A 17694-nucleotide genomic window follows, 5' to 3' on the forward strand; every position below is an offset into this window, starting at 1 on the left:
CAACAGTCAAAAATCAGTCAGCGTAACCCACCACATGATCAGGCTAAAGAAAAAAAATCACAGTATCAGTTAATGCAGCCAAAGCATTAATAAAATCTAGCAGCCATTCATGGTTTTAAAAACTCTTAGGCAACTAGGAAGACAGGTGAACTTAATAATGAATATCTCAACAAGTGCCTTCTGTAGAGCACAGGGAGCTACATTCAATTCCTTGTAGTCACCTATAATGAAAAGGATTATGAAAAGGAACATATGTATGCATACGTATGACTGAAGCATTATGCTGTCCACCAGAAATTGACACAACATTGTAAACTGACTACACTTCAATAAAAATATAAAATGAAATGAAAAGAATCTGACTCTAAAAATGTTTTTAATAAAAAATAAAAGCAAATTCATAATTTCTAACCTTAAGAAAATAATAAATAATAATGAATGGCTCCAAAAATCTTCCAGCTAACGTCATTTTTTAATAGTGAGAGGCTGGGTGTTTTCCCCTTAAGATAAGGAGCCAGGGGAGCATTTCCTCTTTCATCACTCCTATTCCACAACATACCTGATTCTAGAGCTGGGGCAGGAGATACAGGAGATGAGTCTGGAGCATCTTGTAGTTCCAGAAAGGAAGGACTGGGAGAAAAAAAAAAAAACAAAAAAACCTCATAATGATGGAGAAATGTCAAAGGAACACAGAAGCCAACTGAAACAGCTCCCAGTGGCCAAAGGGGGGAAATTTTTTTTTTTTTTTTTTTGGTTGGTTATGGGGAGTGTATAAGTAAATGAGTGCGTGCTTTGCATTCACAAGGTCCTGGGTTCAATCCCCAGTACCTCCATTGCTAAATAAATAAGTAAACAAACAAACAAACAAACCTAATTACCTCCCCCACAAAAAAAGAAAAATTATAAAGAAAAAAGAGGGAGGGAAATAGCTCAGTGGTAGAGCGCATGCTTAGCATGAGGTCCTTGGTTCAATGCCCAGTACCTCTACTTAAAAAGAAATTTTTTCCCCAAAGGTGGAAAATTTGAGCAGCAAAATAAAAAAGTAGTATTGAATTATATAACTCAGAGTAAAATATGACACCCATGAGCCATACTGATATAAATAAATAGCTAGGTAAATGAATAAACAAACAAGCGTGGGAGAATGGACACATTTCCCATGCGGAAGAATTCCAAATAATTTATGTAGGATATCCCCACTCCTTAAATGCAGGCTGCTCATAATCACATACCTCCGAAGAGCACCGTACGAAAGAGAGGGAAGAGATTACTTTACAGTGGAGGGACCTAATGAACACGACTTCAGCCAGGTGATCGGGGTGATAAATCACGTTGGTGGTTTATACCCTTGACATGACGGGATGAAAAAACGGCACTTTACCTCTGGGGGTGTCCTCCCACAGCCCCAGAACCCCAGTCTAAGTATAAGAAAAGCAGAGCAATCCCAGGTGAGGGATGGTCTACAAAATGCCTCGCCAGTCTTCCTTAAGACGGTCAAGGTCATCAAAACCAGCGAAAGTCTGGGAGGCTGTCACAGCCAAGGGCAGCCTAAAGAGACATAGTGACTAAATGTCACATGGTCACGTGGATGCGACCCTGAAAGAGAAAGCAAATATTAGATAAAAACTCAAGAAATATGAATTAACTACATGTCAATTTTAGTAAATAACAGTATATCAATATTAGTTCGTTAATGATGACCATGCTAGCGAAAGAGGTTAACAATGAGGAAAACTGAGTGCAGGGTATGTAAGAATTCTCTGTATCACGCACTTAAGTTCTTGACAAACTACAAGTCCCCTCCTCTGCCAGCTCCCCTCCCTCCTCCAACCGCCCTCCCCCCACCCCCGTCTCTTTGCTATGGACCGTGGCATCTCTGTGAAATGCATGCCTGTAATATAATAACTGTCAGGGTGAAAACAAGAGAAATAAAGCTAGCTACCTACTCCTCACTGCTCTCTACTGTGAAGCCAGAGGGAGTCTGAGCAGAGGTCATGTGGCATGTAACATTCATCTCCCCAAAGCAATCAGCCATTAACGTGAACTGATGCTCGGACCAGGTCCCCAAAGACCCTCCCCTACACAAAGCTGTGTCTCAAGTAACTCAGTCCTCGTATGACAATTAGCTGCTCTCCCTAACCCGTATCTGGCCTCTGCATCCCCTCTACCTGTGATTCGCTGTTCTAGTCTCTTACGGGTTATAGAATCTGAGGCCTCACACGTAAGTTTCTTCCTCCTTTTAGAACGAAAGATCAAATAAGGAAGCCTGCCTTTTCCTTCAATCCAGCCCTCAGTGCTTTTCTCCTCACACGTTACATTTACCACCTGAAGCCTTCATAGCTATTCTCTGGAAATGTCTCCAATAAGCCTGTGGGAGCATTTAGCGCCAAAATATCACTGAAACATTTCATGTCTATGTCAGTGACGAGAAAAATCGAATTTGAAAACCTCCCAAAAGGTTAAACCTCTGAACAAACGCTAGGGTGTTTTTTGGTTCCGAAATAATCCAAAGTGGTTTGTGTCACTGTGGTAGACGGCATTTTAGAAGAGGCTCTTAACACACCGGGGCAGTGACAACCTAGCTAGGGAACAAGAGAGATTCCAACGGGGAAACGGTAGTGGCCTCTCTTGCTGTGCCTAATAGCACACGGCATTTCCACTCTCCAAACTCGGAGAAAACTCTGGCTGTAGCTTGCTCAGGGATGAGGGACTAGAGGTCCCTGGGGCTCTGAGCTTTTCTAGAGCACCCTGAAATGTTTGAGACTGGAGGAGGGAAATGTATTGGTTCCAAAACACGACAAAGGAACTGCAAAACTGGAATTATGGATAATTTCAAGACACTTAAAAATCTTTTTTTTGTAGTAAGAAACTTGTATGTAAGAGGATGTGAGAACATTTAATACGTGTGATGTGATGGGCATTGAAACCATGCAAATAAGAGTATGTAGGATCTACACTGGTCTTATGACAGTCCAGGCCGCTGAGAGAGGGTGCTTCTCATCAGATGTGAAGACATCAGATGGGTTCTCATAAGTGAACCCCAACCTGCAGTCCCCAAGGATTCCAGCATGAGTGCTTTCCATCATTCCTCAAAAGCTGAACAGAGAAAATGCTCGAATCTATCAAAAGGCCATGGAAACGACTGTTCTCTAAATGAGATGCTTTTGATCTAGAAAATTATTCCAAATATGGGCTTTGTGGGAAGGATCTTTTGTGTGGGAGACTAACACACTCCCACCATGTGATGGAGGAGGGTCTGCCTGGTGGAAAAGAGAAGGGCTTTGGAGCAGGGAGGCCAGAAATGCTGGTTCTCCACTGGCCTGCTGAGTGTCTGCAAGCCAGTCCTGAACCTCCCCCAGCCTCAGCCAGATCGAGCTCTGACTTACCATCAAGAACACGTGAGTGGTATATTTATACAATGGAATATTACTCAGCCATTAAAAAGGAATAAAAGAATGCCATTTGCAGCAACATGAATGGACCCAGAGATCGTCATTCTAAAGTGAAGTAAGACAGAAAGAGAAAGAAAAATACTATATGATAGCACTCATATGTGGAACCTAAAAAAAGAAAAAAGAAGACACTAACGAACTCATCTACAAAACAGAAACAGACTCTCAGACATAGTCAACAGTCTTATGGTTACCAAGGGAAAGGGGGTGGGAAGGGATAAATTTGGGAGTTTGAGATTTGCAAATGTTAGCCACTATATATAAAAATAGAATACTATACTGCAATTTTTTAAAAAGAGCATGTAAGGTGTTCAATTACTGCTCCTTCTGAGTATGTGTCCAAGCCCTCCCCAGCAACCACAGCTAGAACTCTACTTGCCTCATTTCTGGGTCAGTATGCTTTTTTTTTTTTTTTGAAGTATACTCAGTTACAGTGTGTCAATTTCTGGTGTACAGCATTATGTCCCAGTCATGTGTATACATACATATATTCATTCTCATATTCTTTTTCATTAAAGGTTATTACAAGATACTGAATATAGTTCCCTGTGCTATACAGAATAACTTTGTTTTTTATCTATTTTTATATATAGTGGTTATCATTTGCAAATCTCAAGGCATGCTTCCTTACAAAAAATTGTTAATTACACATGATATAAACACAGGCTTATTGTAAAAAATTGAGAAATACACAAAGGAAAGTGAAAGCTGCCCCCTTTGGTCTCCCCAGAGATACCACTGTTTTCAGGTAGGTGGGCATTTTTCTTACATCTTTTTCTACGTATGGACATAAGAAGTATATACTTCTGACACCGTTTTAAACATAAAGGACCATATTGTCCGTATTGTTTTGCAACTTGCTTTTTCGCTTCATGAATGTCCTTTCATAACAGTGCATACGGATCCACCTTTCTTGTTAACTACACCTACCAGGGGCATCCTACATCTTAGTTATTTGTTCCACTGAGGTTGTCTCCAGCGGGCTTTTAAAGCAAGGCTGCATCCTTTACACAAGCATCTCTGAGCACAGAGGTGAGGATGTGCATAAGCCAGACTCCTAGCCGTGGAACTGCTGAATCAAGATCTGACTACTGTGTATAAAAGAGATAAACAACAAGGTCCTACTGTACAGCACAGGGAACCACATTCAGTAACTTGTAGTAACCTATAATGGAAATGAATGTGAAAAAGCGTATATATATGTATAAGTGAATCACTATTCTGTACACTTGAAACTAACACAATGTTGCAAATCAACTATACTTCAATTTTGAAAATTCTATGCATGGTTAAAGTTTGGTTGTTACTTTCAAATCTCCCTTCAATGCCAGATCAGTTACATTCCCGCGAGCAGGGCAGGAAAGTGGCTGCTTCCCCTCCCTAACCCAGACTGAGCCGCATCCGAGTGTGACATCCTAAATTGTGTGGTCCCAGGAGACGCAAATAATCTTTAATGTCAGTATGGGTGCAATGAATGCTTTCTGTAAATGGCCTGAAATTTTACTTTTGTGTTGAAAGTATTCTCACCAGGCTATCTAAATAAACTGTCCCCTTCTTGCCCCTGGTCCCCTCTCAGAGTGGATCCTCTGTAATCTTCCTCTGTAACAGTCAGGAACACGCTGTTTCGAAGAGACCCCACATTCAACCGAGGAAAATCCCACAGCTGTTTGGGCAGAATTAGCAAGGCGCTCCCTCTCTCCCCCCGAGTTTAACAGTCAACAGCAGTGGGAGTTAAAGCAGCATCTTACCAGTGGGGCTGGACATTATCTTAATTACAGTCAACGTGTTTATAATGCTAAATACATCTGACCTAAAAACTCAGTCTCAAAGCAGCATGCATGCGGTTAGATAATCTCAGGACACATTGGTGACATTTGGTTGACATTTCCTCTCTCTCTCCTATGTGAAAGGGTTGATCACTCGCTCTCCATGCACAGCGACCTGAGAGAGGGCCCTAGTTTGCCATTTAAACACTGTTCCAATGATTTTCCTGCGACTGTATCTGTATTGGAGAAATGTAACTTAGCAGGGCATCAGCCCTTATCACCTCACACAGAGTCCACCCCCCGGTGAAAAGTAAGGTATGTGTATAAGCAGTTCTTCATTTTCATAAAGTCATGAATCCACCCATTCATTAAAAAAATGTATTAACGTGGGCACTCTTGGGTACCAGGCTGTGCGGGGCCCCGGGAGGGGAGTGTTGAACAGGACACACTCCATGCCTCCCAGAGCTCCCCCGAGAAACAGCGGACACAGACAGCACATGACAGGATGCATGCCCTGCAGTGGACCACCAGCCAGGGGAGGAAGGGCTGGAGAATGGCTCCCAGTGAGGTGGCAACTGAGATGAGGCTCTAACCGATGAAGAGGACAGGAGGAAGGGTGTCCCAATTGGAAGGAGAGCCAAAGGGTGTCACCAGAGTCTATTTGAGAGCAGACAACAGGTGAGTGAGGCTGCAGGGAGTGGGGGAGGGAAGGAGGGACTCATGTCACAACCAGCCGTTATCACTTGACCATCTGGTTAGTTATCCAGACACACTGAACAGGCCCCTGTACCCGGCGGAGATCACCCCCGAAGCAATTAATTTGACAGCCCGTGGGACCTTGTTTGGACCAAACCTGCTAGTGAGTTTAAATTCGTCTCTGCTCCAGGTCCTGTATCCAGAAAATCCACCCAGCGCCCCTTCCTCAGCCCCCCGTTTGCTGGAACCCAAGTTCCAACCTAGGCTGTTCTCACCTCCTGTCTGTTGCTGCCAAGGTCCTGTCCACCCCTCAGGCCCACCTCCTTCCCAGCCCCGCCCTGTCCCCACGCCCCTGCAGCAGCACTGTCTCCCTCGCTAAGCACCTTCCCCCTTCCTGTCCTGTCCTGTCATCCCTCCCTCCCTGCTCCCCCTCCCAGAGCAGCACTGAGCACCATGCAGGTGTGGATAGATGTTTGCTGAATTAAACTGAGCAAGTGTGCCCTCATCAAACTGATCTCTGAACATAGCGTTTCGACCTTCGAATAAGCCATCTCCTCATTCTGTTATCTTTGAGCTCCATGAGGTCACGTTTTTGAAATTTAAATGTCCTCTGGACACCACCAACTTCAGACTTGCTAACATTTCAATCTGGGTACTAGGATGGGTGCACGGGGATTTATCATCTTCTTTACAACCTTCTCTGTTTGTGGTGCCTAACTGGCAACGTCAATAATAAAAAGTGTTTTTTAAGCCACCAGTGTTTGAGGCGATGTGGAAGCCCCCTTAACAAGTTACTTGCTGGGTTAGGGCTAGTGGCTGGTAAACAGAACACGTTCCTAATTAAAAGAATAAGCTTTGATGTCAGATAGCCCTGAATTTCAACCTGTCCCATCGTCCGCTAGCTGTGTGACCTTGAGCACGTCACATGCCCTTTCTGAAGCTTCATCATTTTGACCTGTAAAATGGGGACGTTGATGATGGTGCCCACCTCCCAGGATGAACGTGCAAATGGAACGAGATAATGAACACGGCACACAGCATGATGCCAGGCAGGTGGGTGGTCCCTGGGGCTCCATCGAATGGAGCTAGTGACGTGACCTGAAAGAAAACACTTTCCGTCTTCTTACATTTCATTTCTAAAATATTCCTTGGTGATGGCTTATTTGCATACATATCACTTCTTTCAGCTCCTCAAACACTGGGAAAGTATCTGATTCGCTTTTAGCATCAAGCACATGGCCTGAGTCACAGAAGGTGCTCACAAAAGGTTACTGATTGCAGATGGCACCAATTATCTACATAAAGACATATAAGAGCGTGGCGGGGGTGGGGTGGGAGTTTGTGCATGTGTGTATGCAAAATTACTTCTATACAGCCACTCAGACCCCAGGGCACTGCAGGCCTCAGAGACCACGCGGGGATTGTACCCAAGGATGTTAGAGAGAGCTTAGCAGAACGATGCACAGACACCAAGCACTCCAGAAATAAACTTCACTAGAGTCATGGCTCCAACATTTCCTGTTTTGACTTGCTCATTCTTTCATTCATTCAACAAAGGTCTAATGAGCAATTTCTATAAGCCAAGCCATGTGTTGGATGCTTAGAAATATAGAGAGAAATATACAGAAAAGGGGAACCAAAAGAAGGCAGCTTTTGCTCTCAATAAACTCATAATCTGGGGAGAGAGAGAAGGAAGTTCAGAGATTATTTCATTACAGCACGGTAAAGCCTTTAAAAGAAATAAGAGGAGTGGTAGAGTCAGGAACAAGGGCCAAGGGAGGCCTTCTGCCATTATGCTTGACTGAATCTTAAAAGGTGGGTAGGATCAGCAATTTAAAAAAGAATAAAATAATATCATTTGCAGCAACGTGGGTGGACCTGGAGATCATCATTCTAAGTGAAGTAAGCCAGAAAGAGAAAGAAAAATACCATATGATATCAATCATACATGAAATCTAAAAAAAAAAAAAAAAATCCAGAAAAAAGGAATCTACAAAACAGAAATAGACTCACAGACGTAGTAAACAATCTTATGGTTATTGGGGGAAAGGGGGTGAGAAGGGATAAATTGGGGAGTTTGAGATTTGCAAATGATAACTATATATAAAAATAGATTAAAAAAGACAAATTTCTTCCCTAGTGCCCAGGGAACTATATTCAATATCTTGTAATGACCTTTAATGAAAAAGAATGTGAAAATGAATATATGTATGCATGACTGGGACACTGTGCTGTACCCCAGAAACTGACACACTGTAACTGACTATACTTCAATTACAAAAAATAAAAAGAGGGGTGAGAGCAGGCAGAGGCAACAGGGAAGGGTGTTCCAGGTAGAGGGAACAGCATACACGAAGCATAGTGACAAGAAAGGACTTTGCACATTCCACCAGCAGTACGAAGTTCAGAACGTCTTTAGAGGCAGTGCTTAGTGAGGTTGTGGCAATAGATGAAGCCACAGAGAGCACCAGGGGTCTGCCCCTGAAGGGCCTTGCATGAGTGTTTTGTTTTTCCTGAAAGCAACTGTAAGTCACTGAAGAGTGATGAGCAAGGGCATAACCTAGTATTTGCATTTTGGAAATATCACTCTGTTAGATTCCTAAGAGCACAGAGAACAGATTTGGAAAACCTGCCGGACTCATGTTTTGCCAGTTATGGAGCTCGTATCTAGAATTTTCAAGCCAAAAAATATCTTAGAGATGGTAACCAAGCAGGACCCTATGGGGCCTTCTTGGGACAGACCCTGTCCCCAAATCCGCTGCTGTAGCTCATCTCTGAAGTATTTAGATGATAGTATCTGATGCATATTTTCTGAGTTTTTCAGATGTCAAAACCACCAGGGAATGAAATGAAGAAATTAACTACTTGATGACATGAACACGTAGCCCCTGCCGGTGCCTAAAGACTGATAATGTGAACCCATCAACCAGAGACTTGTGCACGAGCTGATCACACACCCGGGGCTACCTCACCTTGCCTTTAAAAATGCCTCACTGAAACCCAGTGGAGAGTTGGGGCTTTTTGAGTGTTAGCTGCTTGAACTCCTTGCCCGGTGCTCTGCAATAAACACTGCACTTGCCTTCACCACAACCCAGGGTCAGTAAGTTGGCTTTACTGCACGGGGGCGAGAAGACCCACGTTTGGTTCAGCAAAACCGTATCTTCTAACCCCTTTATGTTAGAGATGAAAAAACTTATTTTCAAGGGTTATAAGATACTTTATCCAAACTCCTTATCTTTTAAAAAAATTTTTTAACAAAATTAAAACCTCTGCCCTACAGTTCAGTCCTTCTTGGTCCCGCCCCCACCGGTCATTTTGCTGGCGTTTCTGCTGGTGGGCTCACTTCTGCGCACATCGCTCAGGGAAGAGCCTTTTCAACGGCTGAAAACGTTTTCCGATTCCGAGAGCTGGTAGGATGTATGTTTTATGAGCATGAGAAAAAAATTTAACTGGTTTTGGATATGTTCTCATAGTGATTAAAAAGTTAAACCCTTTTAAACCAGAGATTATTCTTGAGCTTCTAATACGATTTAAATTACAACTCCCAAATCTTGAATGATTTAACCGACTCAGGTCCAAATGCTGCTTCTTTTTTTCTTTTTTTTTTTTTTTTAATTCAGGACATCGTGTGGAAGTTACTTAACATGACAGAAGGCAAGCGGACTAGACTGGCCCAGTAGCAAGATCTCAGAGGGGTTTCTCTGAGCTGTAATGCCTGTCGTTCCCCCAACCCCCCGTAAAAACAAACAGGTTGATTATGTCATGTTTCTATTCAGGAAATCTCAAGGAAATCCACAGAGGTGCATCTAATCTATATAATGCTCCCATCTCATGACCCACTGGGTTAGTCCCTTCAAATGACCACAGTAACCAGATCGTGCAGAACAGCAGGTCTCAGTTTCAACAGCCCAGAGCTGACCTGCCATCAGCTCATTATCCCTGAAACAAATTCTGCAAGGTAAGCAGGCTTCCCAGACTAAAACACCGCAGACAGATTGATGTAGTCAGTATCTAGCGGAAAATTAATGCAATTGTTTTAACCACACAGATGTAAAAAGCTACTTGCTTCCACAATACCAGATAAACACAGCAAAAGAGAGTGGTGTCGGAGAGAACTGCAAACCACATGCCCTCTAAACGTTGTCTCTATCTGCTTCAAGCAAACGTGTAAGAATACAAATGCCTAACAGCTCCATTATTAGTAATGCAATAAATATTGGAGTCAACTCCTGCGAAGTACAGATCCTGCAAATTATCAGTGGGCCCAACATCTCAGGACTCAGGGCGTTTATAGGCATTAGCTTCATTTAAACACCTCACAAGGACCTGCATGTTTATTTCCATTTCACAAATGGGCATACAGGCTCAGAGAGGTACAGACATTTGTTTACTCTCACACAGCTTGAAAGTGGTAGCTGTAATGTGAACCCACGGTCATCTGAAACAAAGCCTGGGCTTTCTGCATTCCAGGTCCGCATGGTTGGACTGGCTCCTAGTGAATGGAAGGATCAAGCTGAAATGTTGCTGGTTCAGACCTGGGGGAGGAAGTCGTGATGGAGCCCCCGGAGAGTGCAGAATTCAGAAAAGTCCCTGAGATTGGACTGCATATCAGTTTGTTCGAGGGACTCCTTCCATTGAAGAAGTTAATGCAGAGGGTTTGTTCTTCCCATTTAATGGATCAGGACGACTGAGACTCAGAGACCATGACTTGCTTAAAACCTGAGGAAAGCCAATGGCTTTCCTGCATAAACTAAATCTACCAACTGGAGCCCAGAGCTCAGTGTCCCTTCCTTAACACTTCCTGTCACTCCATCACCGTTAAGAGTTGTGCATCTGTGGGACCAGGAAAGGCGTCTTCTTAGATGGAAAAGGAAAAGAACACCTCTTTTAAATGGTCTCTGTCTTGCTAAAGTGTCTCACGTATATTTAGCATTACGAAGGCTCTTACTGATAGTTAAATGAAATGTCATAACTTTAATTTTGCTTTCATAGCTGTAAATTATATTCTCAGAAAGAGTCTGTCAGTAAAATCAACATTGCATAAGATACCCTTTATCCATCCAACATGCCAGGAACCCGAAATACCTTCTCATTCCCAGTGGACTGAATTTGACAATTATTTAATAGGATTCTAGACGTGTCTTTATTTTTCACTCTGCCAGGGAAATAAATGGTGAAGGCTTTTGTGCCTTGTTTCGTTGGTTGGACAATGACAACCCTGCGCATCGCAGCTGATGTTGCCGGACTGTTAATTAAAGAACAAAATTAAACTGAAGAGAATAAAGATGTGCAGAAAGTTAGGCAGCAGAAAGAAAAGGCATGATGCTTTATGGGAGCTCATTCTAGATATGTTCATTATATGCCAAAGCCTGGGGAAGGCAAATATGGAATTTAAAAAGACACCATCTGTTGTGTGATATTCCACATGATAAACTTAACCCTTAATTTCTACATCACCTGCTGTTCAGTCATTCTCCTTCTTTGAGATGAACAACAACAACAACAACAACAAAAAAACACAGGACGGGGGAGGGAGGTTAGCACATGAAGTAAGCAGGTTTGGCAGAATTGACAGATGTGCCCTGTAAGAGTTTTTGCTAAGCCCAGCAATCACACCCTATATATTTCCTCCAGAAATTAATTCTCGTTATAGTTTACTCTTAAATACTACACATACCGTGGTTGCCATAAATGTGCACAACAACACACAGCAAGCTACAGTCTTTTCTGTCATTTTTTTATGTTATTTAAAAATCTCTGGGCTCTTTGAAAGAAAAAGCAAGGATTTTAGAAATCTTTCAAATCTGTGAAATGAAATGTAGAGTAATTCCTGAAGCAAAGAAGGATTTCGTTTTAAAAAATATATTTTTTTGAGACAGAAGGAAAACAAGAGTATGTTTCAAACAAGCCCAAATCAACTCCCTGTTTAAATATTCAAAGGCAACACAACACGTGGCATATTTAACAGGAGAAACTGCCACTAACAAGAAAAAAAAAAAAAGCAACGTATCCTTGAAAATGCCCATGTTTTCTTACGTGTAGATCTGAAGTATTGTAGTTTTTAAAGCCCATTAACAAATGCAGCACAGTTCATTCAGGGTTGATTTGAGTTCACAAAATAATTTTATTATATGTAAGAAAGCATACAGGCAATAAAATTAAGAAAACATTCACAATGCATAAATAACACAGACCTGATGCAGGAGATCGTTTTCAGTAAATATCTTTCTTGTTACCAATTTCATCTAAATGTTAAGTAAATTGCTTATCAACAAGAATACTTTGTAAACATTTCCAAACAATTATCTTGAAATGCCCTGCATGAATTAGCATTTGGTGACGAAGACTTATGATAGTTTTTACAGTCCGGGTGATGACACAGGAACTTGATGCCAAAGCACAGAGGAGGGCTAGCGTTTGTCAAGAGATGCTGATGGCTCTGGGTTGCTTAGCACACCCTGGGAGAAGGGGGTCTCCTGTTTCCTCCACCAACAGAAGTGTCTTACTGAAGGATGATAATGAGGCACTGTCTGTTAGTTAATATGCCAATAACATTTAGACTTTAAAAAAAAATCAATTCTAAGTTCAGATTAAAGAACTAAACAAAGTAGCCCCACTGAGCAGTTTGCTTTGACCTCTTAAGGTGGAGATGCAGGATTGGACCTCCATCCATTGGTGAGACTGTTGTGACACAAAAGTTAAGGAAACTCACTGTCTTCACCACACATATCTAACCAGGACAGCCATGTATTTGGTTCAGAAAAGCTCTGTGGCACAGGAAATGAGAAAAGACGGTGAGGATTAATTATTTTACATAAATACAAAGTGGCATATTCTTTTTATTACCATCTAAGATCATAAATTTCAAGTTGCTTTCTTCTTAGGCTGTCTTGTATTTCAGATATTTACAGAACTACAAATCATCCTCCTGGAAAAGTCTTTGCCACTTAAAAAGTCTTGAACACAACAGTAGTTATGCTTTTTTAAATCTTTCCAAATCTTTTTAGGGAAAAAAAAAAAACAATCACAGAATTTGTCAATTCTCACCTCGTATTTATTTGTGCCAATGAATTTTAAGGAATCATCACAACTTCACTTTCTATTAGGCTTTGCTGTTTCTGGAAGTGATGCATGAGCATTTAGAATCTCAGAAAGTCTGTGTGTTTGTTTCATTGGCTTATAAAGTGCTAGTTAAATGGATGAAAATGCAATTGTAAGATCTCAGATAACTCACTAGTTTAACCTATTAAATATGATAAATATAGATTTATTTTAATAAATTAAAAATATCCATATAATGCAATAAATAAATAAAACCAATATCCACAAAGCATCAGTTCTGGGGGGGGGGAAATCCCATTCTTACTGTAAGGCTCAATTATGTTTTAGGAATAATTTATGAAGGCATGCACCTACCTTTACACTCTGAAACCTTTGCTTGGACCAGGGTTAGCACCTGTTTGTACACAGCAAACTCAACCCTTCTCATTTCCTTCCCGAAAATGTTTAATTTTTAAGTGAAGCTGCTCATTTGTTGAGTCTTTGCCCTATTTTTTAAGTCCTAAGATAAGAATCAGTTTCTAAAAATAATTTCGGAGCCAAAGACACGTCCCTTATGAATGTTCTTTTCACATGTGTCCTTTGATTCACTACGGACAACACAGAAAACACACTGGAATGTATTTTTGAACGTAGTTAGTTGTGTGTTGAGGGAAGGCAGCCGAGGATGGCTCCTTTGACGTCTCAGTCTCACCACACTTTAGTTTCTTCACCGCGAGCCCCTCCTCTAGCTTTTGGGATGAGCGTGTCTGTCAGGATTCCCCTCGGAGCTCAGGTCGGGTGCTGTCCATTTTGTGTGATGGGCTGGATCTTCTCTAGGGAGACGTCAGTGTCATAGTCCAAAATGACAGACAGGGCTGGGGACAGCTTCTCCAAGGGCTTGGCTATCCCACCTGCCTCCTCCTTCTTCAGGTCCTCAGAGGAGCCCACGGCATGCGGGATCAGATAAACCAGATTGCAGTCCTTGGAGATGGAGCCTCGAGGCTCGTGATGGCTGGAAAACACCACGGCCCCATTGTTATTAATGCTAACCGTCTCTATGGCGTTGCTCGTCGTCGGGCAAAGCCTGTAGCATCCTAGGAGGGTGGAAAATGCCTTCCTAAAATCAGCATTAAAGGCATAAATGATGGGGTTCAAGGAGGAATTAGCCCACCCAAACCACACAAACACATCGAAGGTGATGGAATCGATGCAGAAGGGCTTGGTCTCCCCAGACCCACAGAAGGGCACCATGCAGTTCAAGATGAAGAAGGGGAGCCAGCAGCACACAAACACCCCCATGATCACGGACAGAGTCTTCAGAACTTTAGTCTCTCTTTTGAAGGACATCTTAAAGGAGCTCTCTGGCTGAGAACACTCCACGGGGTTTCCGTTACCTGCAGTGGTCTGGCAATTCTTGGCATGGACTGCTGCCCTCTCCAAGGCCGAGATGCGCCGTATTTGTTTCTGGGCAATCCTGTAGATCCTGGTGTAGGTGACAATCATGATGGCCACGGGGATATAAAAGCTTATTAAAGAGGATGAAATGGCGTAGGTTCTGCTCAAGCTGGAATCACAGTTGTTTGCCGTCTTGCCCAGGGAAGTGGCATTCCCATCAGAGAGGCTTGTGGGTTTTGCCTTGTGCCAGCTGAACTGCACTGGGATGAAGGAGATGAGGACCGACAAAGTCCACGCCACGCTGATGAGAATGAAGGCTGCCTTGGGGGTCATCTTTCTCTCATACCGGAAGGGACTAGAGATGGCCCAGTACCTGTCCACGCTGATCACACAGAGATTGAGGATGGATGCAGTGGAGCACATGATGTCAAAGGCCACCCAGATGTTACAGAAGGACCCGAAGGGCCAGAAGCCAGCAATCTCAGCCACCGCTTTCCAGGGCATGACCAACACGGCCACCAAGAGGTCCGACACAGCCAAGGAGATGACGAAGAAGTTGGTCACCTTGGACCGCAGGTGTCGGAACCTGATGACAGCGGCACAGACCAGCGTGTTCCCCAGGAGTGTGGACAGGATGAGCAGTGACAGGAAACAGGCTGTGAGGATGCGGAAGGAGAAGTCCCTCTCCACCACTAGCCCGGCCCCGTCCATGGTAGAGGTGTTCAGAGTCCTCATCTTCCGGAGGGAGAGCACAGAAGGTGCTTGGACACCTGTCAAGTTCCTAAGCAGGGATCAGGGGTCAGTCAGACCTGGAGGAGTCCTGGTTAGCCAGGCAGCCCCCTGGAAGTCCCACTTGCTCCCCTGGGTGGAAGAGCTCACCAGCATTCCATCAGAGGGCTGCGACAATTCTGTGGCAGGAGCCTGCCCTCCGCAGTCCAAGTCGGCCCCTTGGAAGGTCCCTCTTGCTCTCTGCGACTGTCTTCTGACTCCTTTGCTCCAGGTCACTGTCACGGGGACCAGCTGGCCCTTCAATTCCCCGTGGAAAGCACTGACTTTTTAGCATATTCTAAGCTATCGACCCAGAGACTCCCAGGCCTCTGCCAAGCTAGTCAGCTGTAGTCACACTTCAGGGCTGTTGCCTCTCTGGTGATGGCAGAATTCTCCTCTTCTGAGGCGCAGCTGAAAATACATGCCTTGCTCCTCCAAGCCCCTGGCTCCGCCGCCGCAGCTCCCCTAGAAAGCAAAGAGAAAGGAAAGGACGTTTGCCAAGACTTGAGTCGATCGTTATCTTTACTGTCAAGCCCAATCCAGTTCCATGAGAGCCACCTACCTTGCCTTGGGGTGGTCTCTCTCAAAGCCCCGGGGGCTCGGGGAGCCGGCTTCGCGAGGCGCCGCGGCTGCGCAACGCCCAGGAGGCGCGCCTGAGTGCTGCCCGGCGCGCGCAGCCCGGGGTCCGCTCCCGATGCGCACAAATCACCGGGGCGGGTTTGGGGGAAGGATCCTGGGGCAATTCCACAGAGAGCTGGCGCTGCCCCACTGCCTGGAATGGCCAGAGATGGTTCAAAGCGGAGGAAACCTGGGAAAAGGGCTCCCGGGCGCTCGGCGCATCCTGGGGAGAGGGCGCTCTCAGGACCAGTCACTGGGGCCGCTTCTTTCCTTTGCTTCCCTTCTTCTGGAACCAAGTGCCCGGGCGCCCCTCGAGAGGCCTCTAGTCCTTCGGGGAAGAGTCCTGCGCCTCCCTGCGGGGCTGCCCGCTGCCTCCCAGGACCCCGTGGGAACACCAGGCAGAGAGAGCCGAGCTGGCACCGGCAGGCGCACGGGCCAGCCCGGTTCCCGCGGGGCACAGCCCACCCCGCCCCCGCGTCCCCTCCCCTGCCCTGGAGGCGGGCTTCGCTTGACAGGCAGAGTTGCGAGCGACAGCCGCACGTGGTTCCCCTGGATGGTGTCGCGGGCGAAAGGAGTGGGGGACGCCCAGGTGAGCACTCGCCCGCGCTGGCTTACCCCCGCCAAACCCCGGGCCCCCGGACCCCGGGGCAGCACGCGACAGGGGCCCGCGAGAAAAAATCCGATGTTAGAACCTCAAGTGAGCCCGAGCCGCCTGAAAGCAAAGCTCTGCTCATCATCCGACGCCTCCTGGGGTCCATCCACCCCAAGCCCTTCCCACACACCAAACAGAAAAGGGACCTTGCCCACTCTCCCACGCCCGCCCCGGCCGGATCTGCGCTGCCTCCAAGTGCCCCCAACTAGGGTGCGACGTGCCCCGCGGGCGCGCATACTCACCGCTCACCGGGAGGGCTCCGAGCAGCCGCGCGCCTGGCCGGTGCGCCCCGCTGCGCCCCGAAGGCGCTCACTTGGCGCTCCGCGTGGGTAGCGGGCGCGTCCACGGCTGCGGTCAACGCCAGACTGCGGCCGGTGCCCGGCCCCGGGCGAGCGCCCCAACCCCGGCGCCACGCGCTCGGCAGTCCCGGGGCGCCCTCTGCCGGCGGCTTTGGCTTCCAGCGCCCCGACTGTGCCCTCGCAGGCACCGACCTCACCGGGACCGGCTTCCGCATCCACGCGGGACCCGCGCCTGGCCCCCCTCTCTTTCCCTGTCCCTGAATGCCAGAACCTGGGAAAGGGGGCTCCTCTGCTCGAAATTCCCTAAAAACTGACGAGGGTGAAAAATCCCTTTTGCTGCCACTGCATTCATTGAACCAGTGTATTTTCCTGAGCGCTCACTACATACCAAGGGACAGAATTATTAGCAAGATGCAAGGCGGACTCTCAAAGAGTAAACCGGCGAAAACTGGCGTCTACTGAGCAACGTCTGTGTCCCAAGCCCACGTCTTCTGTCGTCCGCCCCTTAAAGAATTCCTCCTCTTCGGCCTGCGCGTCTCCACTTTGCCCGAGTGGAAAATTAGGATCGGAAAGGTGCTCAAAGTTACAGGGCTAATGCGGGTGCCGGCTGCCTGACTCCCACCTGCGTGTTCTTTTCACCTCCACGTCACTGCCTCCTGGGAACTCAAGAGTATATCGCGGGAGCCAAGGAACTAAATAATTACCCCCAGAGCTAACATAGAGGAAAGGACAAAATGGAAGCAAGAGGGCTGGGTGGAGATTGCCCCGACACCCTCCCCTGCTGCCCCGGGTGATACCTGACAGGTCAGACTTCTGGCGAATTTTATGTAAGTGACATCATCCTGCCTTGCAGTGAATTCCAAAACCTGGAGGAATTAAGCACGCAGTTTCTATGTCAGACTGCCCGGCTTCCCGTCCCTACCCTGCCCACTGCTGCGTGTGCCTTCTCTCCTCTCTGCGCTGGCTTCTCCCTCTGTAAAATGGTGATGACGTAACCGGATTGTTGT

At 45.8% G+C, this 17694-nt stretch overlaps 1 protein-coding gene across 1 annotated transcript; it reads right to left on the reverse strand.

Annotated features, from left to right (window-relative positions):
* Positions 1-13297: 13297 nt before the first annotated feature.
* DRD1 (dopamine receptor D1) lies at positions 13298-16162 on the reverse strand. The gene is made up of 2 exons (XM_064480105.1): positions 15681-16162; positions 13298-15583 (listed from the first exon to the last, which is right to left on the reverse strand). Exon 2 carries the CDS (start codon positions 15083-15085, stop codon positions 13745-13747), a length of 1341 nt encoding a protein of 446 aa, XP_064336175.1. The 5' UTR covers positions 15086-15583; positions 15681-16162; the 3' UTR covers positions 13298-13744.
* Between the last annotated feature and the right edge of the window lie 1532 nt (positions 16163-17694).

This window comes from Camelus dromedarius, chromosome 27 (assembly GCF_036321535.1).
Source record: "Camelus dromedarius isolate mCamDro1 chromosome 27, mCamDro1.pat, whole genome shotgun sequence".
Taxonomy (NCBI): domain Eukaryota; kingdom Metazoa; phylum Chordata; class Mammalia; order Artiodactyla; family Camelidae; genus Camelus; species Camelus dromedarius.

Bases quoted from the DNA above. Each gene is read 5' to 3' on its own strand.
- DRD1 (XM_064480105.1), bottom strand. From the start codon at position 15,085: ATGAGGACTCTGAACACCTCTACCATGGACGGGGCCGGGCTAGTGGTG.